Raw genomic sequence first — 18,543 nt, 5'->3', positions numbered from 1 at the left:
GTCTGTTTATTATTGTTCCTTGACTTACATCAGGTAGCTTATAAATTAAGTAAAAGGACTTTAAATTCTGTAATTTATGGTTGGAAATCCAATCTCATATTGATTTTGGTGGTTCAGTTCTTTAATGTTGCATGATCCAACTTGCAGATGTCAACTTGATTAAAAATTGTTGAACGAGCGTGTGAAGTTTTTTGTGAGGTTAAAAAGAATATGCAAGGAAACTGGAGTGAATGTAACAGACTAGTTTCAAAGTATTCCATAAAATGTGCACATATTCCTTAAACTGCAGTTTCCTCATTGAGCTATCATTTCCCAGAGGCCTCCTCAATTATCTTCTTAAGAGTCCAAAGCAGAAAATGAATAATATTATTTTAATGAAAATTCAAGAAAGCGGGATATTCCCTAGTCAGTATTAGAATGTGCAGTCCATTTCAAGTGGGAGAAAGAATCATTTAAATGTACCCTGCTTGAACATGCATGCTGTTTTGATATTTAGGATAGTTGTCCAGCTCACCCATAGTAACTTGGTCAACAGAGCCTCAGAAACATTGGAATAATAACAAAAGTAGCATTCACAGCATTTACACATGGGCACATTTACTGGAAGTGGTGGTAAATAATTAAGAGTTGAAGGAAATCCCCCCCCTTTGATGCTTTTGAATGGAGTTTGAAGGTTATGTTTGAAGGAGGGCTTTACAATATAAATGGGATGTTGTTTCTAAATATTGAGGTCTTACATCAAATTAAACAGCCTGGTATCATTTAAAATGAAATTAAATAGCCCCTCAAACATTGCCTAGTTGAGAGTAATTTTCATATGTTATCTGCTGACTTGTTTTTTCTATGAATTAAAGTGTTGAGAGCAGCTTTACACACTTTTCACGATATAGTTTTTTTAGTATATTTGAGCCCCTGATGGTCTGAGATATAATTGTAATTATGTTAATAGGTGTTACAGTATTCTATCATGCACACAAGGTTTCACTTTCAGTGGAATATTTGTATTTTTTCAGGTTACAATAAAAGTGCTGACCTCATTATTTACCTGGCTCTTCTGAAAATTAAATGAACAGATGTAGAGAAAGATGGATAAACTTAATTTCAACACTGCCAGAAGAATAATAGCTCTGGGAGTGGCATAGTGGCATTGTGAATTGACCAGTATTTGAGTTCCGTTACAGCAGATAGTAAGTGAGATTTGAATTCAATTAATAAATCTTGAACTTAAAAAAAAGGTCTAATGGAAACCATGAAATCATTGTCAGTTGTTAATGCAAAACAAATCCATCTGGTGCACTAATGTCCTTTTGGAAAGAAAAATCTGCCACTTTTCTCTGGCCTAGTCTATGTGTGATTCCAAAATAACAGAAATTGAAACACATTGTTGACTCTTAAATGCTCTTCGACATTGTCCACCCTCGTAAACAACTCAGTTGCATCTAAATAACTGCAACACAGTATACTATATGGAATGAAGCTGGAGGCACCACCCAATATTGATCAATGTCCAAGAAATAATAATGCTATAAACAGTTCAATCAATCCTTCAAAACCCTCCTTATTAACATCTGTTGCTTGTGCCAAAATTATAATTGTTGCACTGATTATTCAAGCAACAACTTGTCTTCGGCAATCTTACGTATACATATGTTACAAGGTCCTCGGCACTACAGTCACCATCCTTGTTGGTGAGACAGGTCCAACCTTGCAGAGGTGGCAGCATACTCTGGAAGGAATTGCCCTGACACTCCTCAACATTTATTTCGACCCCATGAAGTCTCATGCCATCAGGAGATACTTGCAATCAGTTAATGAATCAGTTCTTCACTACAATGTACACCAGTTGGAGGATACACTGAAGGTAGCAAGGAAACTGAATATATTTTGTTTGAGGACTTTACTGTATTTTTCCAAGAGTGGTTTGGCAACAAGACTACTGACTCAGCTGGCCAAATCCAAAAGGACCAAGCTGCTAGTTGGACCTGAGGCAGGTGTTGAGGGCAAAGGGAGAAATATATTCTAACACATTCCCAGCATTCCATATACAGAAGAAGCACCTGTCTGTGATAGTATTGATAGCAATGATAAAACAGTCCTTTTGTGCTCCCACTGTGGCTGTAAGACAAGACAAGTTGTTCCAGTACAGCCAAAAAACTGGCATATACCTGCCAAAGTAGAAGATTGCCCAGATATACTCTGTACACAAAGAACAGGACAAGTCCACTGTGAACAATAATCCCCCTGTCAGTCTACTCTTGACCATCAGCAAAAGGGTAAAAAGAATCGTTGACAATGCTATCAAGCAGACCTGCTTAGCAATAGCCTGTACACTGATATTCAGTTTGCCTTGTGCCAGGGATTGTTATAGCTTTGGTCCAATCATAGAGAAAAGACCTGAAATGAAGAGCAGAAATGAGAGTAACTGCCCTTGACATCAAAGCATCATTTGACTGAATATGGCATAAAGAATCCTAAGCAAAACTGGAATCAATTGGAATGAGAGAAGAAAACTCTGCTGGTTAGAGTCATAACTAACATAACTTCTGGTTGTTAAAGATCAGTCACCTTAGGCACCAACATCACCATTGTAATTCTTCAGGGTAGTATTCCAGGCCCAAGTATAATCAACTGTTTCTTCAACAATCCTCTCCCTCCATCATAATGTTGGAGGTAGAAATGTTCACTGATGATTGAATATTGTTCAGCACCATTCATGACTGCTGAGATTCTGTAGTACATGGTCAACACTGCAAAGCCAGGACAACATTCAGGCTTGAGCTAACAAGTAATAAGTAACATTAGTACCGTGCAGCACCAGGCAATGACCATCTTCAATAAGGGAGAATCTAACCATCATCCCTTGACATTCAATAAGATTACCAATACTGAGTCCCCTACTATCCATATCTTTGGAGTTACCATTCACTAGAAACTAAACGACACTTGCCATATGAATACTGCAATGAGAAGAGAATATCAAAGTCTATTAATCTGTAACTTACTGCTGACTCATCAATGCCTATACACCATCTACAAGGCACATCAGATGTAACAATATTACAACTGATTAAAGGCAACCATAGAGGCATGAGAGAGGAGCTGATCAGAATTGACTGTGAGAGGAGCCTAGCAGGAAAGATAGTGGAACAGCAATGGCATTTCAGGGAGTAATTTGGGAGGCACAACAAAAGTTCATCCCTAGAGAAAAGAAGCATACAAAAGGGAGGATGAGCAACCATGGCTGACTAGGTAAGGCAGGGACAGCATAAAAGCAAAAGAGAAAGCATATAATGTGGTGAAGAGCAGCAGGAAACCACAGGATTGGCAAGGATAAAAAGATAAACAGAGGACAATGATAAAAGAAATAAGGAAGGAGAAGAATAAGTATGAGGATAAGCTAGCCAATAATATAACAGAAGAATGCAAGAGTTTCTTTAGATATATAAAGGGCAAAAATGGACGTTGGATTGCTAGAAAAGTATGATAGAGCAGCAGTAGGGAACAAAGAAATGGTTGAGGAATTGAATAAGGACTTTGCATCAGTCTTCACAGTGGAAGACACAAATAACATCCCAACAATTCAAGGGAGTCAGGGGACAGAGGTGAGTATGGTGGCCATCATCAAGGAGAATGTGCTTGAAGAATTGAAAGGTCTGAAGGTGGATAAGTCACCTGGAACAGATGTACTACACCCCAAAGTTCTGGAGGAGATAGCTGAAGAGATAGTAGAGGTGTTGGTGGTGATCTTTCAGGAATCCACTGGAGTCGGGAGTGGTGGGGCATGGGTATCCCAGTGGACTGGAAAATTGCTAACGTAACCCCCTTGTTTAAAAAGGGAGTAAAGCAAAAGACAAGAAACTATAAGCCGATTAGCCTGACTTTGGTCAATGGTAAGATCTTGGAGTCCATTGTGAAGGATGAGATTTCTGAATCCTTGGAAGTGTATGGTAAAGTAGGGCAAAGTCAGCATAATTTCATCAAGGGTAGTTCATGCCTGAAAGATCTGTTAGAATTCTTGGAGGAGGTAATGAGCAGGTTATACCAAGGAGAGACAAAGGATGTTATCTACCTGGACCTCCAGAAGGCCTTTGACAAGGTGCCATACAGGAGGATGCTAAGTAAGGTAAGGAGCCATGTTGTTAGGGGCAAGGTACATACTGGATAGAAGATTGGCTGTCTGGTAGGAAGCAGCGAGTAAGGATAAAAGGGTTCTTCTCAGGATGGCAGGGGTGACTTGTGATGTTGTGCAAGGGTCAGTATTGGGACCACAACTTTTCACTTTGTACATTAATGATCCAGACGAAGGAACTGAGGGCATTCTGGCTAAGTTTGCCAATGATACAAAGGCAGGTAGAGGGACAGGTAGCATTGAAGAAGCAGTGAGGCTGCAGAGGGATTGAGACAGGTTAGGAGAGTGGGCAAAGTGGCTGGTGGAATACAATGTGGGAAAATGTGCGGTCATGCACTTTGGTAAGAATAGAGGTATGGACTATCTTCTAACTGACGAGAAAATTCAGAAATCTGAATTGCAAATGGTCTTAGGAATTCTAGTCCAGGATTCTCTTCAATTAAACTTGCAAGTTGAGTCAGGATTAGGAAGGCAAATACAATGTTGGCATTTATTTTGAGAGGACTAGAATATAAAAGCAGGGATGTACTTCTGAGGCTTCATAAAGCTCTGGTCAGACCACATTTGGAGTATTGTGAGCAATTTCTCAGGAAGGATGTACTGGTCCTGGAGCAGGTCCAAAGGAGGTTCACGAGAATGATCTCAGGAATGAAAAGCTTAACACATGAGGAAAGTTTGAGGACTCTGGGTCTATGTTCAATGGAGTTTAGAAGGATGGGGGGGGGGTGATCTAATTGAAACTTACAGAATACTGAATGGCCTGGATGGAATAGACATTGGGAAGATGTTTCTATTGATAGGAGAGACTAGGACCCGAGGGTGCGCCCTAAGACTCAAGGAGACACTTCTTCAGCCAGAGAGTGGTGAATCCATGTAATTCACTGCCACAGAAGGCTGTGGAGGCCAGGTCATTGAGTATATTTAAGACAGAGATAGATCAGTTCTTGATTATCAAGGGGATCAAGGGTAACATAGAAAGTAGGAGCAGGAGATGGCCATTCAGTCATTCACCAATGCCCTGTATAGCTCCAACAATACATCCCTGCTCCTGTACTCGAAACGTCTCTCAATGAAGGCCAACATACCATTTGTCTTCTTTACCACCTGCTGCACCTGCATGCTTACCTTCAGTGACTGGTGTACACGGGCTCCCAGATCCTACTGCACACTCCCCTCTTTCAACTTACAGCAAAGATGTACTTCTGAGTCTTTGTAAAGCTCTAATAAGACCACATGTAGAGTATTGTGAACAATTTTAGGCCCAATACCTCAGGAAGGATGAAATGACCCCGGAGCAGGTCCAGAGGACCTTCATGAGAATGATCCCAGGAATGAAAGACTTAACATATGAGGAATGTTTGAGGACTTGGAAGAATGGGGTTGAGAAACTTATCAGCCATGATTGAATGGTAGAGCAGACTCAATGAGCCGAATGGCCTAATTTCCGCTCCTATGTCTTATGGTCTTTTGGTCAGGAATGTGATATAACATTCTCTGCTTGGTTAAATGAGTGTCAGTCCAATCACATTCAAGAAGCTTGACAATATCCAGGATAAAGCATCGCTCGACATTCACACTTCATCTATCATCTGCAACAGTGTCTTCTTCCCCCCGCCACAGTGTACACCATCTACAAGAGGTACCTCAGCAACTCACCTCAGCTCAGTAAATAGAGTTATCTAAACCCACAACCTCAACCATCAACAAGAAAAAAAAACAGCAGATGTATTTTTAAGGCATCTCTTTTTTTAAGTCGTGCTTTGGAAGGATTGTAGAAAAATTGATTTATTTCAAATTCAGTGGTGACCCCTGGATTTTCTTTTAATTGGTCAATGAAATGACATACTGGGTCACTTATTTTTTGAAAGATGCTTCTAGAAATTCACAAAATTTCTGCTAACTATTTGGACCTGTTTCCTAGAAATCAGTTGTGCAGATTTTATGAAAACCTTGTTTCACTATTATATTGCTTGGACTTTAGTTTTTTAGTTGTAGAAAAAGAATGTTGATAAAATAGCTACCTAACTCACATCTTTCTAGTTTCTGAAACAACCTTGGTCCAATCTAGTATGGAAACTAACTGTCCTTGTGAAGAATGCCTGGATGACTTCTCAATATTCAATGTCAAAAACTGTGGTGCTGGAAAAGCACAGCTGGTCAGGCAGCATCCCAGGGGCAGGAGAGTCGACATTTCGAGCATAAACTCTCCAACATAAATATTCACATGTGAACATTTCTGATGAAGTGCTTATGCTCGAAATGTCAACTCTCCTGCTCCTGGGATGCTGCCTGACCAGCCGTGCTTTTCCAGCACCACACGTTTTGACTCTGATTTCCAGCATCTGCAGTCCTCACTTTCTCCCAGACTTCTCAATATTGTTTCCTGATTGAGCTGCATCTGCCAAAGCAGCGGGGACAAATACACATGCTAATGACCTGAATATTGGTGCCAAAATGCATTTGATACTTTATTCTTTATTTTCTTTAAGAACTCATTCTTATTGGCCAAAGTGACTTTCTTCCCCCAAAAATGATTCTCTGCAGAGAGAGATCAGTTTTTTTTTCTCTCTTCTGTTGTGTGTCTGTGTTTTGGATTATTTAGACTATGAACGCCTATACATTAATAATTCAAGCTGTGTGTTAATGACTGTTGCATCTTCATTGAACATGTTTTGTATGAGTTATTCATTGCCACATACATCTGGAAAGACACAGTGAAAAGTATTTTGTCACCACAATCCAGCACTACTTTGAGTTATAATAAGAATAAAAAGAAGCTACATGAATAGAATTCATTTTCTGTACAGGGTGTCTTCAAACACAGCACCAGGGCTTCTGCAAGGTCTCTGCAAAGTGTCCTGGCCCTTAAGGAGTTTCCAGTCTTGTTATAAAAAAAGCCACAATCCACGCTACAAGCACACTGCAGGTAGGAGTCCCTGCTCCAGACACCGCTGCTGTTGCAGCCAAAGACACACCAAGTCCACGCTCTGAGCTTCCTGCAGCCAGGAGTCCACCATCTGGGCACTGCCATAAGCAGTCACCCCACCCCACTACACTGTTCTGGCTTCCCCAACATGTCAGAAGATAAAGAAAAGAAAGAAAGAGTAAGAAACAATGTAAAAATAGAGTGAAAAGGAAGCCACTGACCTGGAGCAGATGGGTTCAGGAGCCCAAATACTACCTACCGTACCTGTCTGATATTGTTTATAATAAGTCAATAATTTGTGTTTGTGAAAAAAATTAGTTAAGAGTTATGATATTTTATATTAATATAGCAAATTAGTCATATCAGGAAGGGTGCAAAACAATTAAATTATTTTGTGATCCATGGAATGATGGGACAAGATAAAGACAGTATGCTCTTCTAATATTGCTCCTCCAATTCTGTCATAGTAATAAAATCATCATCGGCTAAAAGTTCACAAGTACGTCACACACTATCTGGACTTGAAATTATAATCATAATTCCTTTACGGTTGCTGGGTCAAAATCCTGGAAATCCTTCCCCTCCCTCCTTCGCTACTGCATTATCGACATACATACTGGGGTGCCACATGGATTGCAGCAGATCAAGAAAAGCAGTCACACCAATGAAAGAATGAATAAAAGCTTAATGAACTAATTTGCTCCATGTACAAATATATGAAAGAATATCCCGTACTCTTGTAAAACCACCACCCTTTGTTAAACTGCTCGACCTAAACTTAGATAAAACTAAAAGTCATTGCTGAAACAGTAATAGAAACTATTTTGCTGTTTCATACCTTGCAAAGGCATGTAAATTTGACTAACATAACTTACTTGCTGGCATATTCTGAAGAGTAACTCATTTGTTACATTCACTTCCTGCCAACCTGATTGCTAAGAATAACTTGACATGGCCCAAAACAATATGGCAGGCTTAGAAGGATACATAAGAATAAGGTCAAATGAGTTTTTTTTTTCACTTTGCTACAAGATCTGAAGTCCTCATCATCTACATACCTTTTGACTTCACATTTTTTTGTAATTCAGATGATTTTTCATTTGTGGATATTGTTGACCAAGAATGAAACATACATAACCTGAAGATGAAAGCTCGTGTAACACTCAATTTAAGTATACATTTCAGATATTACTCAGAACAAATTTTAACAAATTAAGTGAAACATCAAACATATCCTAATTGCAATCGATTCTTGGTAAGATATCTGTTGATAAGTTTTAATACAATATTTGAAAAATGGTGCTGACAGTAGCTGTCTAATGCAAGAGCATTTTCACTGATTATTTTATTATGCAACCATGAACAATAGAAAGAAAATTAAAAGATGAAGTCAGAGTGACTGCCCTTTGCATCACGGTAACATTTAGCAGCATTGGAGTCAATAGGAATTGACGGTGGAGACGATGTACAGGGTAAAGTCTCTACTGGTCAGAGTCATAACGTGGACAGTGGAAGATGGAGGTCAATCTTCTCAGTTTTGGGACATTGGTATTCGATGTCTTCAGAGTAGTGTCCGAGGCTTACCTGTTTTCAGTTGCTTCATCAATGATCATCCTTTCATCCTATGAACAGGAGTGGGATGGTTGCTGATGAATGCACAATATTCAGTACCATCTACAAGATGCACAATGACGCACAAGTCCTCTCATCTAGTATCTTCTGAATCCATGACCTGTAACTCCGAGAAGAATGAGAACATCAGATGCACTACAACCTTCAATTTTCTCTCCAAGCTACTCACCAACTGTAGTTTCACTGCCACTGGATCAAGGACCTGGAACTCCCTTCAAACAACAATGCAGCACAGGACTGCAGTGATTCAAGAATGTGGTTTACCTTCTCAAGTACAATTTGGATAGGGAATAAATGGTGTCCTCACCAGTGAATCTCACATCCCATGAAAGAATAATTTCTTTAATGAAGTTTTTTGTTGGTTAAATCATTAACAAATGTATGGAAAATAATTGATATTCTTAAATTGGGTAGTCCAGGAACATGCTAGCTAAACAAAGTAAATCAATTTGAACTGTCTACAATTACATGAAGCACTCTTGTAAAACTATGACCCTTTGCTAATCTAATCAGCATGAACTGAAATAGCCTTGGGGGTGGAAAAGTTAATTTCTGATCATTTTATTCATGATAGTTTTAAATCTTGAACTAAATTGAAAAACATTAAATTATCTGACAGCAAACTCATCTGTTTTAATACTCCTACGTATTTGTGTGAACAAAGTTTACATGCTTCACTGAGATATCAACTAAGCTTTTGTGATTAGTGATGAATGAAGAGTGCTAGTTATTCCTTCCACTTCAAAATACCCATAAATATTCAATGGGCTTTTGCTCTGGAAAGTGGATTCTAAATTCAAAGCATCATTGAATGTTCGACTGGAAATTTGGCATCTGCAAGAACAAGACAAGCTACTTTGTGCTTTTTTTTAAACTAATTGTTTTGCAGAGACCTTACAGAGACATTGGATCATATTTTTGTGGCATTGTGTTGCCTCTGGAGCCTTTTACTAATGACGGGCTGAACCTACTTTGGGGATTCCTGCCTCTATTCCCTGTATTGGTATACTTAGCCAGGTTGGGATTAGGCTGCAGGAAGCAGGCCTGCCTAACCTGGCTGGCTTATTTCTTGGCCACTTTGGGGCCTCAATTGATCCAGGACAATCCGGGCAAGCCGACCTATCTGCAATCTCTCTCAAAATGTGAAACAGCTCAGGAGCAGGCAGGTAGATAACAGGAAAGTCACCAGCTTGTTTTTCCATGTCCTCTCCCTTTACACCAGGAGAGATCCAGCCCAGTATGTGAATCTTATTAAAATGTGAGACTAGTTGCTGATATGTTAAATGTTTTGGTGTCTATCTACTTCTCATGAGTCTTTTTTCCAAATTATAGAATTGTATCTTGCAAACCCTTTCTTGTACCAATTTTGTTGCTTTATCGCTTAATTTTAAACTCATTATTCAGACTCTAAACTGCTCTTTTCTGCTTCTAAATTGCTGTTATATTGAACCACATGCCAACTGACAGTGGGCGTATCTGTATATTTGCCTAATGTTTCCATCTGTTAAGTAACTGTCACTCAAAATAGAAATTCTGAATAACCTAGAAAGTTGTGATAACCTAATTATCTATGATTTCACATTGGGAGTCCATAAACTAATGAAGTTAGACTTTTAAAGCTTCCAACAGAACTCACTCAGTGTTGAAAACATCGTTTTGAGAAAAAAGACGTATGTTGCAAATGAATTGTTTTGGCATCAAAGACGCAATGAATTTTAATGGTCTACTTAACCTGCATGTAATCTCAGCATTTATTCTAATTATTGTGAATTTCAGCGCTTGTTCTTTCTTTGCTGTGCTCCCATGATAGAAAATAGTTTTCTAAATAGCTCTTTTACTACTATATTCTACCTTGTCACAGCCCTTGTAAGGTTAAATCTGAAACAAAAAAATCTCAGAAGAATCAATGAATATTGAATGAATTACCTATCCTTCCATGACAATATTTTGAACAATTTGCAAAGGTGATTTAACTTCCTCTTTTTAAAATATCTTTATAGTTGTTAGTATCTAACTCTCTTTGTTGAATATTACCAACAAATAATGGACCATTAGATAGAGGAACAGAATCGATTCCAGCATAGGGTTTTCCAGGAATAAAGAAAAACTCAGAAGCTATAAGGTGGAATCTTATAATGATCTAAGTGACATGGTCTATGGTGTGATGTATAGAAGACTCAGGCAACAAGTGTGGCGAGGCCTATGGCAATGGTGATTTCACAACTGGCGTGGCAAGGTACTCACTAGAAAACGATGAGATGCCAATTGATGCTCACTATTGTATGTTAAATGTCCAACACTAATTAATATTCAGCCTCCCATCTTATCAAACAAGCTTGATATCAGGAAAACTTAACAAGGAAACCTGACTGAGCACCTGATAGATTCAGCTTGCCCCTTGGTGTCTCAATGATCTCTAAGTTGGACACTGGGCACCAACTTTTCAGGGTATTCTCTATGAGGATCAGCCACATGCACTCCAAGTCCATGTGCCAGCCTCTGAGAATTCTGATGGCATATCTCCAATCCACTTACAGGATACATCTTTAACTCTCCTAAGGTAGGTGTTGAACAGATGTAGCCAGACCTGCTGAGTTTCACCAGCAATTTCTGTTTTTCTTTCAGATCTCTAGCATCCATAGTTCTTTGTTTCATTATGTCATTGTAATCCTGCTGCAAGGACACCGCGTGCTCAGGGACACACATCCAGCTGATGAACAGAACCAATCTTCACTCATTGTCATAGTGCTCACTCTGAGCCTACGTGAATGCTGTCTGTATCTCTGCCATGCATTACCTTGCCTATCTGGGTGTTACTCCCTCAGCTAGAGGTGTTACTCCCTCAGCTAGAGTTATCAAGCTCATATATTTCTATTTATTCGTGGAATGTGAGCATCGCTGGCTGGCCAGTTTTTATTGCTCTCCCTAATTGCCCTTGAGAAGGTGGTGGTGAGTTGCTTTATTGAAACACTGCAGTCCACATGCTGTGGGGAGACACCCAATGCCCTTAGGAAGGGAATTCCAGAATTCTGACCCAGCAACAGTGAAACAACAGTGATATATCTCCAAGTCAAGACAGTGATTGGATCAGAGGAGAACTTTCAGATAATGATATTTCCATGTATCTGCTGCCATTGTGCTTCCAGATGGATTTAGAAGATGCTGTCTGAGGATCTTTGCTAAATATTGCTTCTATCTTGCCATTTAGTGTAGACACAAATTCAAGATGCTTGTTATGGTTGTCAGCAGACCTCAATCAAGTGAAAAAGGCAAGTCTTCTTTCAGATATTCCCAGCACAGTGAGTCAAGGGCAACCTCTAATATCAGTCCAGGCCTGACTCACAGTCATCAGCGCCAGAATCATTTGCACATAAGAGCTGAGGAGCTGAATGAGGGCAGCACATCATCCATCTTGACTCATTCTGCCCGACTGTGGGCTGTTTCCTTCTGGAATGAGAGGCAGGTATTATGGGAGATATAAGTGGAGGGCACAGCTATTACAGTTGGTGAAGGAGTCCCAAGCAAGTGAGTGAGCAGTGCAGAGGGCATGCAGTGGTGGTGGTTTTGTGGGTTAGTGTGAGTTGCAGGCAATAGTGAGCACGGTAGAACATGAGCCTTGGTGGGAGATGAATACAGTAACAGAGATAATGAAGCATCAAAAATCAGAGACACCCTGGTATGCATTACGCCAGTCCGCTAATGTATTTGGGCAGGTGGATCAGGAAGACTCCAGGATATTGCCTTTGTTAGCTGAGACATATAGTTTAAGAGGAGACTGGAACTGTATAAAATATTGGTTAGGAAAGAGTATTGTGTGCTGTTCTAGAATTCACATTATAGGAGGGATATTATAGCAGTGGAGAGGATGTCAAGGAGACTTACCAGGATGTTGCCCAGGCTGACGAGTTTCAATTCTGAAGAAAGCTTGGACAGACAAGGGTTTATTTAGAACAGAGGAGATTCAGAGGAGCCATGACTGAGATTTATAAAATTATGAGGGGTATAAATAGAGAGACAGGAAGAAACATTTTCCCTTGGGAGGAGGATCAGCAATCAGATTTCAGGTGAAGGTTTAGAGGTGATGTGAATAAAAACATTTTGACCCAGAAGGTGGTTGGAATCTGAAATTCACTGCCAATAAGGGTGGTAAGGGCAGAAATGTTCATCACATTTACAAATATTTAGAGGCACACTTGTGATGCCAAGGCATACAAGGCTATGAGGCAAGTGCTGGAAAATGGGATTTAGACATGATTTGATTTATTATTGTCACAAGTACCAATATACAGTAAAAAGTATTGTTTTGTGTGCTATCCAGACAAATCACACCTTTCATAAGTATATTTATAGCCGCACAGTGACTTACTAGTTAGCACTGCTGCCTTACAATGGCAGGGATTTGGATGTGATTCCACCCTCAGGCAACTGTCCGTGTGGAGTTTGCACATTCTCCCCGTGTCTGCATGGGTTTCCTGTGGGTGCTCCAGTTTGTCCCACAGTCCAAAGATGTGCAGGTGAGGTGAATTGGCCAAGCTAAATTGCCTCCACTGTTCAGAGGTGTGCGGGTTAGGGGGATTAGTCATGGGAAATGCAAGGCTATAGGGGTAGGGTAGGGGACTGGGTGTGAGTGGGATGCTCTATGGATGGTCATTGTGAGCTCATTAGGCTGAATGACCTGGTTCCACACTGTAGGGAGTCTATAATTCTACAATTAGAGCAATGAGGTAGATGTTTTTTGAGTGACATTGAGTGGTCTTTTTTCTGTGTTGTACAGTTCTCTGAGTCCATGAATAGAGTGAGTGGGATACATCATGGAGAAGTTAGTGACACTTACTCTGTCAGAGTAGAGAGGAACATTGTGGGTGGCACGGTGGCACAGTGGTTAGCACTGCAGCCTCACAGCGCCTGAGACCTGGGTTCAATTCCCGCCTCAGGCGACTGACTGTGTGGAGTTTGCACGTTCTCCCCGTGTCTACGTGGGTTTCCTCCGGGTGCTCTGGTTTCCTCCCACAGTCCAAAGATGTGCAGGTCAGGTGAATTGGCCATGCTAAATTGCCTGTAGTGTTAGGTTAGGGGTATGGGTGGGTTGCGCTTCGGCGGGTCGGTGTGGACATGTTGGGCCGAAGGGCCTGTTTCCACACTGGAATGTAATGTAATCTGTAATGTAATGTAAAAATGTAAATGTAATTGACATTTCTCGTACATTTTTCAAGATATCTGAGACTACTTTAATCCAGGTGGCAATATTGGATCAGGCTGGCATGTTTGTGTGTTGTAGTATCTAATGCTGCTTGGGGACACTTATGTGTTGCCTACACCCTCATAGAGTCATAGCGTCACAGAGATTTATAGCACAAAACAGATCCTTCGATCCAACCCAATCTAGTCCCACCTGCCAGCACCCAGCCCATGTCCCTCCAAACCCTTCCTTTTCATATACCCATCCAGATGCCTTTTAAATATTGCAATTGTAGTAGCCTCTGCCACTTCCTCTGAGAGCTTATTCCATTTACGTACCACTCTGCGCGTGAAAAAGTTACCCCTTAGGTCTCTTTTATATCTTGACTTTCTCATCCAAACCTATGCCCTCTAGTTCTGGACTCCCCCACCTCATGGAAGAGACTTTGTCTATTTAGCCTATCCATGCATGTCATGATTTTATAAGTCTCTACAGGATCATCCCTCAGCCTCTAACACTCCAGAGAAAACAGTCGTCGCCTATTCAACCTTTCCCAATAGCTCAAATCCTCCAACCCTGGCAACATTCTTGTAAATCTTTTCTGAAGCCTTTCAAGTTTCAGACCATCTTTCCAATAGGTAGGAGACCAGAATTGCACAAAATATTCCAAAAGTGGCCCAACCAATGTCCTGCACAGCCGCAACATGACCTCCCAACTCCTGTACTCCATTCTCTGACCAATAAAGGAAAGCATACCAAACGCCTTCTTTACTATGCTATCTACCTGTAACTTCACTTTCAAGGAATTATGAACTTGCACTCCAAGGTCTCTTTGTTCAGCAACATTCCCAAGGACCTTACCATTAAGGGTATAAGTCCTGCTAAGATTTGCTTTCCCAAAGTGCAGCACCTCACATTTATCTAAACTCCATCTGCCACTTTTCAGCTCATTGGCCCATCTGATCAAGAGCCCGTTGTAATCGGAGGTAACCTTCTTTGCTGTCCACTACACCTCCAATTTTGGTGTCATCTGCAAACTTACTAACTATACCTCTTATGCTCACATCCAAATCATTTATGTAAATGACGAAAAGTAGTGGACCCAGCACCGATCCCTGTGACACTCCACTGATCACAGGCAGAAACTCCAGGATTTTGCCCCCAGAGCGAGGCACTTAATTCCCCATGTCTGTCATGTCAGGGCAAATGTTAGCAACCAAGCAGTGCATCTCCAGATTGGCAGCGGTTCTGGGTGCACAAGAGTCTTTCAAAGATGGTATGTGTTCAAAGGTGCAGTTGTTTTGAAGTCATCCACTGAGCAGTGAATTATTTCAGGAAGAGCATGTGTTAATGTGAGGTGGAAACCAATGTGAGAAATTTCATTAGGATGGGAGAGATCATTAATGAGGTGAATTTGGTAAGATACAGCAAAGAAATTGTCAAGAGTTATGGCACAAAATTATTTTTTTAAAAACATGATGCAACTTAGATTTAGCTAAATAAATATAAGCTACAACCCATTATGAATAAACATAATATAATAGTGTTTTGTGAACTAGATCTCTGACTGTATGGAAGACTCCAAAGCTGAGGTGACTATAGCAAAGAGAATGATATGTTGAAATTTTTGTTTTCCCTTTAGAGAAAGAGAGTGAGACAAGATCATTTGTGAGTGTAACCAAAATGAATGGTTTTAATAACTTTGGACAGTTGTTGTGGTTCTCTTCGCCGAGCAGGGAATTTGTGTTGCAGACGTTTCTTCCCCTGTCTAGGTGACATCCTCAGTGCTTGGGAGCCTCCTGTGAAACGCTCCTGTGATCTTTCCTCCAGCATTTGTAGTGGTTTGAATCTGCTGCTTCCGGTTGTCAGTTCCAGCTGTCCGTTGCAGTGGTTGGTATATTGGGTCTAGGTCGATGTGCTTATTGATTGAATCTGTGGATGAATGCCATGCCTCTAGGAATTCCCTGGCTGTTCTCTGTTTAGCTTGTCCTATAATAGTAATGTTGTCCCAGTCGAATTCATGTTGCTTGTCATCTGCGTGTGTGGCTACTAAGGATAGCTGGTTGTGTCGTTTCGTAGCTAGTTGGTGTTCATGGATGTGGATCGTTAGCTGTCTTCCTGTTTGTCCTATGTAGTGTTTTGTGCAGTCCTTGCATGGGATTTTGTACACTACATTGGTTTTGCTCATAGCCAACCTGCTGGAATTACAGAACAGACAACAGGACGTTGAATCTATCAACAAAGACGGCATACTCAAACTATTGGACCTGTGCCTCACGACACACTTCACATTCAACAACCAAATATATGAACAAATCAATGGCACACCCATGGGCTCACCCATCTCTGGACTCATAGCAGAAGCGGTAATGCAAAGATTAGAACAAACAGTCTTACCGCAAATTCAACCCAAACTCTGGGTCAGGTATGTGGATGACACCTTTGTAATAATTAAAAACACAGAAATAGAGAACACACACCGGATCATCAATGCCACACTCACAGGAATCTGATTCACTAGAGAGGAAGAAAAGGACAACCAACTCCCATTCCTAGACGTGATGGTACAGAGAACACCAAACGGAGAATTTACCACAAAGGTATACAGGAAAGCCACACACACAGACCAAGTCCTGAACTACAAAAGCAACCACCCCAACATACACAAAAGAAGTTGCATCAAGACACTATTCAAAAGGGCCACAACACACTGCAGTACTCCAGAACTGCAAAAAGAGGAAGAAGAACACCAAAAACGCCAAAAACGGATACCCGCGCAATTTCATCAACAGATGCCTAAGGGAAAGACAATGGAATGAGGACATGCCGCAACCCAAAGGACTAGCCACACTACCATACATCAAGAGCATTTCTAAACTGACAGCCAGACTACTGCGACCACTAGGACTCATAACAGCACACAAACCAACAGCCACTCTCAGACAACAACTCACCAGGACAAAGGACCCGATACCCAGCATGAGCAAAACCAATGTAGTGTACAAAATCCAATGCAAGGACTGCACAAAACACTACATAGGACAAACAGGAAGACAGCTAACGATCCGTATCCATGAACACCAACTAGCCACGAAACGACAGCTATCCTTCGTAGCCACACACGCAGATGACCAAGCAACATGAATTTGACTGGGACAACACTATTATTATAGGACAAGCCAAACAGAGAACAGCCAGGGAATTCCTAGAGGCATGGCACTCATCCACAGATTCAATCAATAAGCACATCAACCTGGACCCAATATACCGACCACTGCAACGGACAGCTGGAACTGACAACCGGAAGCGACAGATTCAAACCACTACAAATGCTGGAGGAAAGATCACAGAAAGGTCCAAAGTTCAAAGTTTGGGCAAAGATTTGTAGCTCAGGTGCTCGTTTTTGTGGTTCTGTTCGCCGAGCTGGGAATTTGTGTTGCAGACTCTTTGTCCCCTGTCTAGGTGACATCCTCAGTGCTTGGGAGCCTCCTGTGAAACGCTCCTGTGATCTTTCCTCCAGCATTTGTAGTGGTTTGAATCTGCTGCTTCCGGTTGTCAGTTCCAGCTGTCCGTTGCAGTGGTTGGTATATTGGGTCCAGGTCGATGTGCTTATTGATGTTTCTGAGAACTGTCACATTTTAAATTTCCCAGACTGTGGTGGTTCGAAAAACTGAGGATCATTTGATGTTGTCATTTGATAAGTAGTGATGGTTGCTTGTTAATATTGTTTAGCCCAAATACATAAAGATTTCACTTATTCAGTTAACCTTTACAAGCTAATCACGTTCTTTTTTGAAATCTCAGGAAAAATCTGCAGCGATTCTTTCTTTCTGTGTAAAAATGGAAGATGTATAAATGACACCCTCACTTGTGATAAGCATAATGACTGTGAAGACGGATCAGATGAAAGGAATTGTTTTGTTAATGAATGTGCGAGTAAGCGAATCAGTGAATGTTCACAAGACTGCCAGGATCTGAAAATTGGGTACAAAGTGAGTATGGTCACTAATATGTAAAATATTGCTTTGAATTTTTACAAAGCATTTCATGAAAAAAGGAATTCGTTATTTGATGTCTGTAAGTCGATAATCTAATACAAATAAGCAATATAATTTTTCTATTTATCTTAATTTTAATACATGGAATAACAACAGAAATGAACAAACACCAATCAACTTTTAGGTCAAGAATTTTTAAGTTAACTTTGCCTTCATAAACCTATTGATTTCCTAATGATCCTTGTAGTTTTCTAGCTATACCATTTAATCTATACTATATACCGGATGCAAAATACAATTAAAAAAATAACTGAGGTTTCATGTGAGGTTCCACTGTCAACTCCCTCACTTTCACAAGGAATGGACTACAGGTCAGATAATTATAAGTAAAGAGTAATATTTAGTAATACTCCAGTTCAGTAATTTATTGAATAATATGATTTCCTCAGACAAAGTTAGCTAATAAGCAGTACATGGACTAAAAAAGTGGTAAGTACATTTGGGAAACATATCTTATTTACAGACATCAATCTCTAGAAAGTACCATTGATTTGTTAGCGCGGATGAAGTGATATCAGTCCGAGCCCAGAGTGCGGTTCAACAATCGGTAACGTTTATTGATACAGTAACACCGGCGGAGACCAACCGAGGTCCGAATCTCGGCTGTTCTGCTGTTCCC

At 40.5% G+C, this 18,543-nt stretch overlaps 1 protein-coding gene across 1 annotated transcript in view; it reads left to right on the top strand.

Annotated features, from left to right (window-relative positions):
* LOC122551725 (low-density lipoprotein receptor-related protein 1-like) overlaps nt 1-18,543 on the top strand; it is a 1,910,187-nt gene that overhangs the window by 1,633,548 nt on the left and 258,096 nt on the right. The window contains exon 55 of the mRNA XM_043694091.2: nt 17,671-17,858. Within this exon, the coding sequence (XP_043550026.2) occupies nt 17,671-17,858 (188 nt within the window). The remainder of the gene's footprint in view (nt 1-17,670; nt 17,859-18,543) is intronic.

This window comes from Chiloscyllium plagiosum, unplaced genomic scaffold, assembly GCF_037043375.1.
Source record: "Chiloscyllium plagiosum isolate Xiang-an unplaced genomic scaffold, Cpla_swu_hap1 HiC_scaffold_7, whole genome shotgun sequence".
NCBI lineage: Eukaryota > Metazoa > Chordata > Chondrichthyes > Orectolobiformes > Hemiscylliidae > Chiloscyllium > Chiloscyllium plagiosum.
Note: the sequence above shows the minus strand (reverse complement) of the source record. Positions and strands in the feature narration are given on the sequence as shown.